The following is a 14,842-nucleotide window of genomic DNA, read 5'->3' on the forward strand; positions in this document are numbered from 1 at the left end:
TAGAAGTTAGCTCTTGATCCTCCATACCCCATAACACATCTTCTACAAAAAACTTGACCCTACTTTTAAGATCTTGGAATTATTTGGGTCATTGATAGTTATTACACTAGTTTTGTATAGTGCTCTCTTTGGGTTTATTACATATTAGATTAGACGATTATTTATTGTTTTCTTAATCCTGCAGGGTCATAGGAAGAACCACTAAACCACTAATTTTATAAATACAAAAATCTGTCCATATATTTATATATGTCTATGTCTAATATATATAGATAACAATTTTCTCATGAAACTGTGTGAATTAGATCTATGACCTAGCTCCTAGGCTATTAGTTTGTCATGTGATATGATATTAAGAATTGCTGAATATATTGTAAATGCTTTTGCTTCAAATAGATCATTTTATTATAGGAAGCTATTAGATTAGGTTAATGGAATTTGTTTTTTTAATCTGTACTACTTACTGTGTGCCATCACTGGGATTTAAAATTTTGTGAAAGTTTAGCAAATAGCCCAGTTTTTCTGATAAACTTGTGAGTAAATGTATATTCTGATTATTATTTTTTAATTTTCATATTTTCATAATGTTTGAATCAGGACATTCTATTCTTCCCCCTGTGTTTCTTCCATTTCCTCTTTGCTTGTTTAATTTCAGTTTCATGTTTAATTGTTTTTCAGAGGAAACTAGTTGCTTTACAAAGCCTTTCCTGATTTCTATTAAGCACAGGTGGTCCTGTTCTTATTTTACTGTGAACTATTTGACAGAAAATGTTAAATATAAATTGGGTATATCCCATTATAAAGACAATATAATTTAAGATGAAAACTGTATTATACACTGACTCTAGTAAGTCTTAATAACTTAATCATTTTTGCATTAAACCAAAATATGTTAAAATGTCACCTCGTTAATGATAAACATTCAAATTATATAATAGCTATTAATTTGATCTAGAAGAGGAACATAATATGATCGATTGCTTTTCTCACAGGTTTATAGAACATACATTTAAATCTCAGGAATCAGAAGGATAAAATTTAAAGGACAACGTTAAATAAAATTGTTTGAGTTGTAACATTACAGTGATTTTCTTATTGCTTTCTGTATATGCTAATTATTTAACACTGGTTTCTCTACACCAGATTTTAGGTTTTTAAACTTCCCTTCTTTGACAACATTTCTTGAAATAGCTTCCTAAGTAGCTATTTAAACTCTGGAATACATAAATAAAATACATGTAGTAGGTAAAAATTTGTATGGTTAAAACACATATTTCTCTGATAAAATGACTTTCAAGAACTCTAAAAACACTTAGATTTGCCTTTTCCCTTGAATACCAAGGTGATATTCACAGATGAATTTCACTTGTCTGGTATTTCTGAAAGGGCCTATCATTTTCTAAAGGAAATTTGCTTAAATGATTTGTTTAAATAATAACTCTCTAGAATTAATGAAAGCATTTCTCCCTAGTTATGATCATATGCCTTGTAACCCACATGTGGCTTTATTGTATGTGTGCCAATATCTGTTCTGCATCAGACTAAATCATTATTTCTTAAAAATAGCATGTTTGTAAAGTTTTTATGTACTACCAGTCTATATTACTGGGTATTATTACTCAAGAGCTGTGTTATTTATAACCCATGAAAATGGTTTAAAAAATTGGATGATTAACGCAATTGGATGATTCTTCAAGAAGCTATATGCATTTTATTTACTGATGATAGTATTTTGTGTGTATGATTATTTCATAAGACACCAGGCCTCATTATGTACACTTTCTGATTTTGTACTGACCAGATCCTTGTAACTTTTTAAAAATTTTGTTTCGGTGAAAAACTTTATCCTTAACCCCTAGAGTGCCGGGGAGCGCTATCGCGCTCCTCCTGCAGTGTCACTATTAGATGCTAGTAGTTCACTCTTTACTGACAGATGGCACCTAAGTGCAGATTACTTATGACGCCGAATGTTTGTAGTACTAAAATTGACCACTGGCATTTTTCTGCCTAATTTTTTACAGGTACTACGATTTTATGAAGTTTACTTAGATTTTGTAGCCCTAAAGCTTCGAAATGGCGTCCAGTTCTAAGTCTGCTTTTATTAGTGATGATGATATTGCTAAATATGTCAGTTCTTGCTGTGAAGATGACGATTTTGTGGAAGATATTGGAGAAGGGTGTCCCTCTATTTTAACATATGTTTTGTTCAAAATTTTTTTCTACTAGTATTTTAATAATACAATCAGCAAACAATATATGTCAAAAATGAAAACAAACGTAGTAAAGGTTTCCTTAAGTTTTTAATATGTAACTTCATTTACTTGCGATTCATAATTTTTTTCCTAAACTGTTGTAAATCAGCAGAAATGCCTTGGCAATTTTAGCATAGTTCCTAGGATATTGGTTGGCACTCAAAGGGATAAAGACACTTTCTATTCTGTATCTTGAATTTTAGGATATTAGAGGGTTAATACATTACACCCTTTTTTTCTCTTTTGGAATCAATAGAGAAATATGAAAGTCAGGTATATTGAGGTCAAAGTATCAGCTTTTTTTATTGAATAAAAATTATTTTGGAGGAGGTGACTTTGATATACAACTGCAGTGTGATTCTTAGTATATAACATCTGAATTGATTTACCCACCCAGGCAGTCAGTACAGGCCACTACTGGCAGCTCCTTAGGACATGTCAGAAAGCATTAATAGGAACGTCATTGCAAATATACAGATATGCTGAGCAAAGCATATCCAGTTAGTTCTTTCAAGTAATTTCTCCTCTCTAAGCCAGAGAGTGATGAAGGGTAGAGAAAAACCAGAAGTGTTCTTACTCTCACTGAAGTTTTTCCTCTTAGAAACTTTAAGCAAGGGAAATGAAGCATTGGTCACTTTTAACTGTGGGTAATGCTTTATTTGTTTATAGTTATACTTTCAAACATTACTGTATGTGGTCCATATATATTTAAAATAAACATGTATATATTTTAGTCTTTGAAAATAGACTTTCTGTAGAGGACATTTTTTACTTCACCAGTTGTCTGTTACTAGTCCTGGGTTCAAACAGTGCTAATTTTTGAGGTTTACTTTTTAAAAAGAATTTCAAATGTAAAATTATTTTTAATTGCCTTGAAAGAAGGCAAATACTATTGCTTTGTCAATGACATTAAATACTAATGTAGAGCTTTGTGGCAAAATTGATAAGAGAAATGGGAAGTTGCCCCAATTGCTCTAACCCCTACTTTCCTCATCTTATATAATAAAAGCCTAATATGCAAATTGTCCCCTTGGGCAATCGTTTCACCGGGAGTTCAGCCCGGAGACCAGGAGCTCGACTGCTCACTATGATGTGTGCTGACCACCAGGAGGCGGCGCAGAACATGGTGAGTGTTGGCAACCCAGCGCTGGCAGTGGGCAGCAGTGGAGGCACTGCTGGCCCCGATGGGCCCTGACAAGAGCAGGACCGTGGTGGGATGGTGGAGCAGGTGAGCGGGCGGCACCAGGCCAAGGTGGGTGCAAGTGGGTGCTCAATCGCCCCGACGATCACCCCGCAGACAGTGACGGGAGGCGGGGGTGGGTCTGCTGCCTGGCTCCCAGACGCTGAGGGAGCCGGGCCCTGACTGATCACCCCAGAGACGGTGACCAGCGGTGGGAGGTGGGGCCGCCACGCGGCTCCCAGGCGCTGAGGGAGCCGGGCATTGACTGATCACCCCAGAGACAGTGACCAGCGGTGGGAGGTGGGGCTGCCATGTGGCTCCCAGGCGCTGAGGGAGCCGGGGGGTGGGGGGCAGCCCCGATAGATTGCCCCACAGATGGGATGCTGGAGCAGGTGAGGGGACAGCACCAGGCCAAGGTGGGTGCCAGCACGGCTGTGGCACTGCAAGGCTTGGGGAGCAAGCTGGGGGTGCGAGCTGGGACCCAATCTCTGCAGGCCACCCTGAGGGACCCCACCCATGCACGAATTTGTGCACCTGGCCTCTAGTCAGTAATAAGAAACTAAATTTTCTCTAAGGAGCTACTTCTTAAGTTATAACTTCATGTAAACAAAAAATTGTATTATAATTGGAAACATGCGTTTTCTTGTCTAATAAATGTGCCACCTCAGATACAACTTGCTTTGTGAACTGCATTTAAATATGGATTAAGGTCCCTATCAAAACAAATTTGAAAACCATGTGTTTTTTTAGGTCTATTTTGTAGGTAATGAGTTAAATGTAGATTGGGAATGGGATCCAGGCTTCTTACTTATACCTACCATACTAAATTATTTGGTGTAAAGGCTGTGGGACCATGAGTTTTTATCAGTTTCTCCAATAACTTATACATATTCTTTAATACCTGTCCACAGACTTTAAAAATCAGTATAAAAACTGATTAAGTTTCATTGTCAATGAGTGTACTTCACAAGCTCTTAGCAAAAACAGTGCTTTTAAAATGAAGATAATATTATGCTAATATTTATATAACATAATTAATATGTAATTGTATATATTTCTGAAGAATTACATTCATTTATTTGTATCTTAGTGGAAAGTAATGCAAACTTTCAGTGTTCAAATCAGACAAAAAAATCTCATTTTACTTAAGGTCACATTTTGAGAAGATTAACTTCTAAAACTAATTTCTATTTACATAAGCAATTTTAATATTGGTATTTATAATTAAGTCTTATGTGTTTAATTCATTATATGTCTGATCTAATGGTTTCAGCATTTATTTTTAGCACTCATAAATAAGGAAAGATAATAAAGTCAACCTGGTGAATAATATCTCTTAACATGTTATCTTCTTTATGTGTATGTGTTAGATGGAAGATGGTGCCCCAAAGCATATCATTCAGATGACAGGATTTAAAATGGAAGAAAAGGAAGCTCTAGGAAAATTGCTTTTAACACTAGATTGTACTTTTATTAAGAGTGAGGTGAGTACAGAAACTTTACTTACCAAATGTAAAATAACTAAAATTAAAGTACGGACCTAAAAATGATAAAATGCCCCCATAATAGTGTAAGAATAAGAAGAATGTGTTATGTAGGAAATATTACCTTAGTAACATTTTTTTTCATGTGGATTTTTTGTTCCAGAAATATAAAAATTGTACACATCTTATAGCTGAACGTCTATGTAAGAGTGAAAAATTTTTAGCGGCTTGTGCAGCAGGTAAGTTAACGGCCTTCCATCCATCTTTGAAAAAAAAATCTTCATGTTAAAGAAAAAGTACCTTAGTCACTAGGAAGATGGTATGTTTATGTTGGCATTTTTCTGAAAATACTTATATTTGACATACTTTTTGTTGTATTTTTCTGAGTAAAACTTTGCAATACATGAGAAATGTATTTAAATAGGCAGAAATATTTCCTTCAACAAATATTTTCATGTAAATACTTTATATAAGAAAAAGTATTTTAAGTGAAAGTTTTGGCACAAAATTAAAAAAAAAAATACCTATTGAAATCTCAGCTGTTGTCAGCCAGGTTTCTTTTCTTTGATCTATCATTGGAAATAGTTAATGTTTTTGTTCAACTGCTGCCTCCCCTCTCATCCATTCTATGAAGCAATGATCATGCTATTTTATTTTTCGAAGATTTTTAAATTCTCTCTTTGTCACCATTGATGTTTCTTTTATAGTTCTCTATGATTGATTTGGCTTCTCAATAGTCTGCTGGTTGCAAAAAAAAAATATGTATTTAACTCAGGTGAATTTACCATTTTTAGAGTAACTTATTATAAAAACACTTGGATTCATTATTAACTCCACAAATGAAAACATACATTGTCCCTGCTGTTTAAAAACATCATTGATGCCCAAATAAAGCAACTATAGGATGTTTGTAGATACCCTGATCTAATGGTTTTTACTTCAGTACCCTGAAAAATTCTCCAACTCAATAAATTGTTTTACAAAGCATAAGAATGCCATAAACATTATGGGAAAAGGTTTTAGCATAAGAGGAAGAATATAAATCTAACCCAAAATAGGGTTTAATAATAATAATTATAGTTTAAGTAATACCACATTTTATTTTATTAAGCCTTATATCTGTATTTTATTTACTAACAATTATAATTATAGGAAAGATTACATACAATGTTCAGTCATGTTATAGGCCTCTCATAAAAAAATTTAGGAAACACAACATCATTCAAAGATGATGTTGGTAAATAGTTTGAGTCTCATGTTGAATAAGGTTAATTTTTTTCCAATTATAGTTCATATACAACATTATATTTTGGAGAAATGTCTGTTCAGGTCCTCAGCTCATTTTTTAATTGGATTGTGTTGAATTGTATGAGTTCTTTATATATTGTGGGTATTAACCCCTTATTGAATATATCATTTACAAATATCTTCTCTGATTTAGTAAGTTGCTTTTTTGTTTTGTGGATATATGAAAAAAAATGAAATTAGGCCACTTTTTACACCATACACAAAAATAAACTAAACATGGATTAAAGACTTAAATATAAAACCCGGAACCATAAAACTCCTAGAAGAAAACATAGGCAATAAAATATTGGTCTTAGCATATTTTTTTGGATATATCTCGTAAAGCAAAGACGATAAACACAAAAATAAACAAATGGGACTGCATCATTTATTGAAGATAATCTCTTTACCCCAATAGATATTCTTTTTTTTTTTTAATATATTTTATTGATTTTTTACAGAGAGGAAGGGAGAGGGATAGAGAGTTAGAAACATCGATCAGCTGCCTCCTGCACACCCCCTCCTGGGGATGTGCCTGCAACCAAGGTACATGCCCTTGACTGGAATCGAACCTGGGACCCTTCAGTCCGCAGGTCGACGCTTTATTCACTGAGCCAAACCAGTCAGGGCTCCCAATGGATATTCTTGACTCCTTTATAATAAATTAGTTTATCCTATAGCTATGGGTTTCTTTCTGGGCTCTCTTTTATGTTACATTGATCTATATGTCTGTTTTTACTTTAGTACCCCGCCGTTTTGATTGTTATAGCCTTGTAATATACTTTTTTTCTTTTTCAAAATTGCTTTGTCTATTCAGGGTCTTTTGTGGTTCCAAATAAATTTTAGGATCACTTGTTATAGTTCTGTGTAAAATGACATTGCTATTTTGATAGGGATTGCATTGAAAATGTAGATGGCTTTGGGTAGTGTGGACATTTTAGCAGTGCTCATTCTTTCTGTCCATAAGCACAGTATATGCTTCCATTTATTTGTGTCTTTAGTTTTCAGAAAGATTAAATTCTATTTGATATTTGGTTTTTATTGTTTACCACTTATCAGAACAAAATTCTTATTGACAGCTTATTTACTTTTTAGGGAAGTGGGTACTAACTAAGGACTACATAATTCATAGTGCCAAAAGTGGTAGATGGCTTGATGAAACAACTTACGAATGGGGATATAAAATTGAAAAGAATTCCCATTACTCACCTCAAATGCAATCTGCACCTAAAAGATGGCGTGAAGAACTGAAACGCACTGGTGCTCCCGGAGCCTTTCACAGATGGAAAGTTGTCCTCCTTGTTAGAGCTGATAAGCGAAGTGATTCTCTTGTAAGGTAAGATAAGACCTTATGAAAGCTAAAGCAATTAATGAGAAAACAGTTTTGGTTTGCTTGAATACCTTTCTCTATTTCTTTGCTATTATTAGTTTAGTTTAAATGAGCCATGTGGTTTACTCTTTGATTTCCTATTTAAGCCATTCTAACATTTAAGTATATCTATCTAATGGAACAAAATGTATTTTATAGTATTACTTTAAATTATTTTTGTGGTCTTTATTTTACTTTCCATGTCATTTTTTCTGTGAGTCAAACAAATTTTTTAAGTTTTAAAGCAGTTTTTAATTTTTGCAGATGAAATACTATGTTATCACAGAGGCTTTGTTCTGGGTTTATGTAGTGCATTTTTCATGGTTAATACTGTTTCTATCATTTCATTTTTTTTAATCTTTTATATCATTTTTTTAAAAGGCTTCTTATTGGGTAAACTAATTATAAGATTGCCATGACTTTTGGTGGAGGGGAGTTGGAAAGACTTTTTTTGTCACCTTTACTGAAGTGTAATTTATAGATAGTAACATCCACACATTTTAAGTGTTCATTTTGATGAGTTTGGGCAAAGTTATACATCTATGTTAACCCACTACATTCTGATCTGTAACATTAACATTACAACATTTTGTTGTGTCCTTGTACATTTAATTCTGTTCCACCAATACCAGATAACCAGTGGTTTCTTTTGTCACTGTAGATTAGATTTGTTATTTTCCTTTAGTGATTTATGTAAATAGGATCATATTGTATATACGCATTTGATTTTGAGATTTATGTACTTTGTGTGAATCAGCACTTTATTTTTTGTTGCTGAGTGGTATTCTCTGTGGATATATCACAACCCATTTATTTATTCAACCACTGATGGACTTTTGTGGCATTTTTTGTTTGTTTGTTTTCTAATGTGATTAAAGCTGCAATGAACATTGAGTACAAGTCTTCAGGTAGACGAGTCTTCATTCCTCTTGGGTAAATACCTAGGAATGAAATTGCTGGCTCAAATGGCCATTGTGCACTTAACGTTATATGAAAATGCCAAACCATTTTCTAAAGTAGTTGTACCATTTTACAAACTCATTAGCATCGTATGAGGGTTCAGTTACTTTGCAGTTACCTTGGCGTTGTTGAAAATCAGTTGACCGTATTTTTGTGGTCTATTTCTGGACTTCTTATTCTGTTCCATTGATAACTGTCTTTACCTATATTAACAGCACACTGTTTTAATTACTGTAGCTTTATAATGAGTCTTTAAATCAGGTAGTATGAATCCTCCAGTATTCTCTTTTTCAAATTTGTTTTGGTGATGTGGATCTTTTATATTTCCATACACATTTTAGAATCAATTTGTACAAAAATACAAGCTGTGATTGTGATTGGGATTGAAGTTAAGATCAAATTGGAGAGAATTGAGATCTTAACAATATTGAGTTGTTCTCTCAACAAATTGTATATTCCTTCAAGTATTTTTAAATTTCTTTCTTTAAAATCATTTTTTAATTTCTGACATTAATGTTTTATAGTTTTCATTGCATAAGTTTAGCACATATTATGTTAAATTTAACCCTAGGTACTTATTGTTTTAGGATGCTATTATAAATGTACTTTTTTGAAAATTTTATATATCTATTGAGACAATTGGCTTTTGTCTTTTATTCTGATAATATGCTAAATTATTTTGTCAATTTTTAAATGTTAAGCCAAACTGATACTCCTGAGATAAATTCTACTTTATCATGGTGTATTATTCATTTTTAATACTTGCTGATTCTATTTGCAAATATTTTGTTAAGAATTTTATAACCTCAACCTGGTAAATGATATGTATGACAAAATCTAAACTTAAAATCATGGATATTTTTCTTCCATAATTGGGAACAAGACAAAGCATGCTTACTGTGACCACTTCTATTCAGCATTTTACTAGAGGTATTAGCCAGTGCAATAAGGCGAAGAAAATAAATAAGAACCTAGAGTTGTAAAGAAAAAATGTGAAATAATTGCTTTTATCCTGAAAGTCATGGCCATATACTACATAATTTATTGAAAAAAAGTTATTGTATTAGTGAATTTAGCAAGGTCACAGGATAATTCACTATATAAAAATTGTGTTTTTATATGCTAGTAATGAACAATTGGAAATTAAAATTTAAAAAACAATATGTCCTTTGCTCTTTAATGTTTTGATTACGTGTCCAGGTGTGTGTGTGTGCGTTTATTTGTTATTTGTTATCTGTGTTTGTTATTTGCTTGGGGTTCTCTGAGCTTCCTGAACACATTCAGGTTTTTGTTTTTTGTAGTGTGTCATACTAATTATGGAAAATTCTTGGCAATTATCTTTTAAATATTTACTCTATTGTGTTTTTTTCCTTCTGGAGTGCTATCTCTATATTTTGGACCAAGTGGTTCTATCCCACATTTTTTGCATGCTTTGTTGTTTTTTTTTGTTTGTTTTTTTAATTTTTGTGTTTCAGTTATATAATTTCGGTTGCCCTATCATCAAGTTCAGATATTCCTTCCTCAGTTATGGGCAGTCTGTTAATAAGCCGCCTTCTTTGATATAGTATCTTTTTTAAAAAATTCTTTATTGTTTAAAGTATTACATATGTCTCCTTTCCCCCCCCATTGACCCCTCCCAGTCGTTCCCATCCCCCCAGCACATGCCCTCACCCTCTTGGTGTTTATGTCCATGAGTTCTGCTTATAGCATGTATACAAGTCCTTTGGTTGATCTTTCACGCCCTTCCCCCCTCTTCCCCCGCCGTGTCCCCCCCCCCCTTCCCTCTGAGGTTTGATTGTCTGTTCGATATAGTATCTTTCATTTCTACCATTTTTTAAATATTCTCCTAAATTCCCTATCTCTTCAATCTCTTCATGTAGATTGTTCACCTTTTTCCTATATCCTTTACCATGTCAGCCAAAGTTATTTTAAAGTCACTTTCTGACAATTTCATCATCTGGATCATCTTTCTACTATTTATTCCTTTATCTCTTGACAGTAATCCCCCCCCCCTTGCTTTTCGTGTATGTCTTGTATTTTTTTATTGTATGCATAGACATCACATACAAAAGAGGTAAATAATATTTATATTCAAAAACATATTCTACCTCTTTTATAAGACAGTTAGTAGGGGTGATCGAGTTGGTTAGGGGTGGTTGAGCTTGTTTTGTTAATGCTATAGTCACCCTCAATGCATTATTTCAATTTACTGCTGCAATGGGCTACAGTTTCTTTGGGCTTAGTGTGGAGCCTGGGGTTCTAGAAAGATTTTAATTAGTTTTCTTCACTCTGAGCTTTTGGTAGTGCCTGTACTACTGAACGAATCTTAAAAGGACCCCTGAAAGGACTCTCTCTCCATACTGTTTGTCTCCGGCTTTGTTGCTCATTTATGGGGTGGGGTTAAGGAAGTGTGGATTGTCAGTTCTGCTGGATAGCTCTCTTCTTAAGCATTCTTTGTGTTCTTAGTTCCTGGTTGGTACTTTCTCAGTGTTTGTGTCTTGGTCCCCCAGGTAGCCATATTCTTGCCTGCTACCTATGGGCAGGGCCTTTGGCAAGAAAGAATTTTTAACCATTACCCAGTATTAGATCTCTAGTTTGTATTGGTGCAGGATCCTAAACCCTAGTGGCATTCCTGCCCCTCTTCCAGGGACAGATGGCTTTTGCTTCTATCCCTCAAACAGAAACAGTGAATCTGTTTTGGGGTGCACAGCAGGTTTTCCTATCCCTCCACAGAGGCAGGTGGGTTTTATTTCCTCTTCCAACACAAGCAGTGCACCTTTCCTGAATTCTGAAGATAGAAAACTTTCTTACCTTACCCAAATAGCTTAAGGCTTTTGCTTATATGAGAGAAGGATCCAGGGAAGTGGATCTGGTTTTATGTCTATTACTTGGTGGCAGCCATACCCAGATGGCCCATCTGTGCTACCAATAGGGGCTTCCTTTGTTACCTGCTCCAACACTCTTCCACAAATACTTAATAGAGGTCTGTGGCAAAGAGGTTTGCAAGTAAGAGGGCTAGGGACTCCTAGTTATACTAAACTGCCATGCTACCTTCACTTGGCCTTAAATTTTTAAAAATTTCTTGATTCTTACCAGTTTTTATGTTAATAACTTCTCTCCTGCGCTCTGGCAAAGTGAAATAGTTTGGGTGTCCGGTCTCTTCACAAACCTGCTTATTAATCTATGGAAATTTAGTTTCTTGATTGGCTTGTTTCCTTAGTTCTCAGACAGGTTCAGGAAAAATTATAATTTTTGTAGCTTATTTGGCTTTTTCTCATTGTTAGGTGGTAGCAGTGTTCTCTTGTAGCTTTCTAAATTCTTAACCAGAATCAGAACTTTCTTGATTTTGGGATATGCATGTCTGTATGTGTGTCTTCTGAATCTAAATGTAAAGTATTTCTTAATATAGATTAATGTTTACCTTTTTCAAAACCTAATTATTAGAAGAAGGTTGGCAACTAGTTCCATTTGTGTGTGTGTGTGTGTGTGTGTGTGTGTGTGTGTGTGTGTGTATGGTTCAGAATGATTTCCTTGGAGGTATGTTGCCTTCTGAAGTAGCTCGTTCCTTAGACTTCTTTCATTATTTCTTTGGCTTATTAAGGTAACTTTTCTTTAAGAAGTGAATTTACTATTCTTGGCTTTTAATTTCTCCCATATCAAGAAATTGATAAGTAGAATGAATAGCCCAATTTCTTAAACATTTGCTTGAGCAACTTATAATCATTGCAATAATTATCCTTCATGGCACTCATATACCCCAAAAGAATATAACTCCTTTCAGAAATTGCACCACTACTCTAAGGAAGTTATTGATTTAGATAATTTGACTGAATATATTTATTTAAAAAATACTTTCTAAACTGTTTACATTTTTATTTAGAGTTTTGGAGGCTGGAAAAGCAAATGTTATTTTACCAAAAAGTTCACCCACTGGAATAACTCATGTAATTGCCAGTAATGCAAGAATCAAGGCTGAGCAAGAAAAAGATAACTTTAAGGGTCCATTTTATCCAATTCAGTATCTAGGGGATTTTCTGTTAGAGGTAAGTAAAATAAATAATAGACATTTTCAAATGTTTTTTTAAATAAAATAATGATACAGTGATACATAGTAAAATTATGTTCTGAATTTTGAAAATATAATGAAAGGTAATTAAAATGACATATTTTAAGGCAGTTGCTCTCAGTTATTTAAGTATTCAAGAATACTTTTGATAATTTCAACAGAAACTTGCTTATTAAATTTAAAATTGTCTTATTTTGAGTTTCTACGTTTGTTTTCAAGTGCTTTAGTGATATTTACTACAAAATAACTTTAAGGGTTTTAATGTAGGTATAAATAAAATAACAGTGGACTATAGTATCATATGAGAATTTTGGGGTTATTTTGTACCATTTGGAAAAAAAGGGAGCTACTTCTAAGGATTTAGAAATATTTTTCTGTTCTATTCTTCTAACTCCCTCTTCCTGTACAAATACTACTCCTTAAGTAGTTCAAATGGAAGAAACCCTCTGGAATTAAACGAAGAAGAATCTTAAAGAGGGGTCACTTAAGATAGAAGAGAAACCTTATATGTCTAAAAACTGAACCTTGATATTCCAAGAAGAACTGGCTCCTCCTCCAGTGTTTCTCATCTCAATAGGTACCCTAAGTGTTCAATAATTTATGTTAGACATCTGGGAATCACCCTAAAACCTTCTTTTTCCTTATTTCCCAGTTGTCTATTACCAAGTTTTATTGATTTTATTTCAAAGACCTCTTCAAGCAATCTATGTTTCTCTTTTTATACTAATACTAGTGTCCTGGTGCATGGATTCATGCACATTGAAAGGAAATTAATTAGAAGAAATATTTTATTATCACTGTTTGCCCTTTCTCTATAATATAATAGTGTCAACCAAATTCACAATCGACAATGACAGATTGAAACACATGTGTGCAATTGGCGCCAGCAAGAGCTTTATATGTACTGTGTATGCGCAAGTCAACTTAGCCTTTTATATATATATACATAGAAGAAACTTGCTTAATTAGACCTGCTTTCTGATTTAGCTAAACTTTTTCCAGCCCAGTGAAGCACGCCAAATTTCATTCAGGTAATTGTCACCAACACAGTAGTAAATATCAACATGAAGCAGATTATTATTGTAGATCACGCAGGGAGAACAAAGGGTAAAATATTTAACTGTAGCAGTGTTTGACTATATTCTGCACAGTGAGAAAACCTAAAGTCGTTCTCAAGTTCCACCATTTCTTCTTTTCAGTCAGGTCAAGTTTCTAAACTTTCTAAATCTCGTTTTCTGGCTAATGAAAAGAAAATAGGATTCTACCAAGTCTCCTATCTACCTACTCCAGGACTTCTGTGAGGATCAATTGAGATGAGGCATGGGAAAATGCTTCACAGATATTTGGTTAAAGTATAAAATGTTTGCACCTGGCTATAAAGCAAGTCATGTTCCTGGGCTGAAGAAACTCTAAGGATGCTAGTCGCTAGGGAGAGGAAGCCGGGTGTTGCTACTTGACATCATTATTTGGAGCCCACCACGACTGTTTCCAAGCTGGGCTGGGCTATGGGCCATGGGGTCTTGGCAGCATTGGCTGCGATTTGGTGGGGTGTCGCTCCGGGGTGGTATCGGGGCCTGTGTCCCACTTGGGGGAAGCCAAGTGTTGATTTGTCAGCGCCAGGTCTGTGGTGCCGTTTATTTCTAAATGGCCAGTGCACATCATGGCAGCTCCTGCGTTGATTGTCTGCTCCCTGGTGGTCAGTGCGTGTCATAACTACTGGTCAGACAGATAGACACTTATCCTTTTATATATATACTACAGGCCCAGTGCACAAAAATTTGTGCACTGGCAGGGGCTGTCCCTCAGCCCCACTTGTGCCCTCTCACAGTCGGGGACCCCTCAGGAGATAACGACCTGCTGGCTTAGGCCCACTCCCGGGTGGCAGAGGGCAGGCCCAATCCCTAGGTGCAGCCCCTGGTCGGGCTCAGAGCAGGGCCAATTGGGGAGTTGTGGCACCGCCCTGTCATGCACAGAGCAGGGCGGATCGGGAGGTTGCGATGCCACCCTCAGTCACGCTCAGGGTAGGGCTGAATGGGGGGTTGGGGCACCGCCCCCTGTCACACTCAAGGCAGGGTCGATGGGGAGGTTGCGGCGCCACGCCGTCACCCACAGAGCAGGGCCAATCAGGGGGTTGGGGCGCTGCCCACTGTCACTCACAGAGCAGGGCCGATCAGGGGGGTTGGGGCTCCGTATCCTGTCACGCACAGAGCAGGGCCGATCAGGGGATTGGGGAGCTCCCCCCTG

General features: G+C 35.4%; 1 protein-coding gene across 1 annotated transcript in view; it reads left to right on the forward strand.

Moving 5' to 3' along the window:
• Positions 1–4,802: 4,802 nt before the first annotated feature.
• Positions 4,803–14,842, forward strand: part of SLF1 (SMC5-SMC6 complex localization factor 1) — a gene marked incomplete at its 5' end in the record, with an annotated part of 57,903 nt that continues 47,863 nt past the window's right edge. Inside the window, 4 exons of the mRNA XM_081088720.1 lie at positions 4,803–4,916; positions 5,080–5,155; positions 7,299–7,539; positions 12,413–12,575. Of these exons, the coding sequence (XP_080944846.1) occupies positions 4,803–4,916; positions 5,080–5,155; positions 7,299–7,539; positions 12,413–12,575 (594 nt within the window). The remainder of the gene's footprint in view (positions 4,917–5,079; positions 5,156–7,298; positions 7,540–12,412; positions 12,576–14,842) is intronic.

Source organism: Myotis nattereri (assembly GCF_964212035.1).
Source record: "Myotis nattereri genome assembly, chromosome: 4".
Classification (NCBI taxonomy): Eukaryota; Metazoa; Chordata; class Mammalia; order Chiroptera; family Vespertilionidae; genus Myotis; species Myotis nattereri.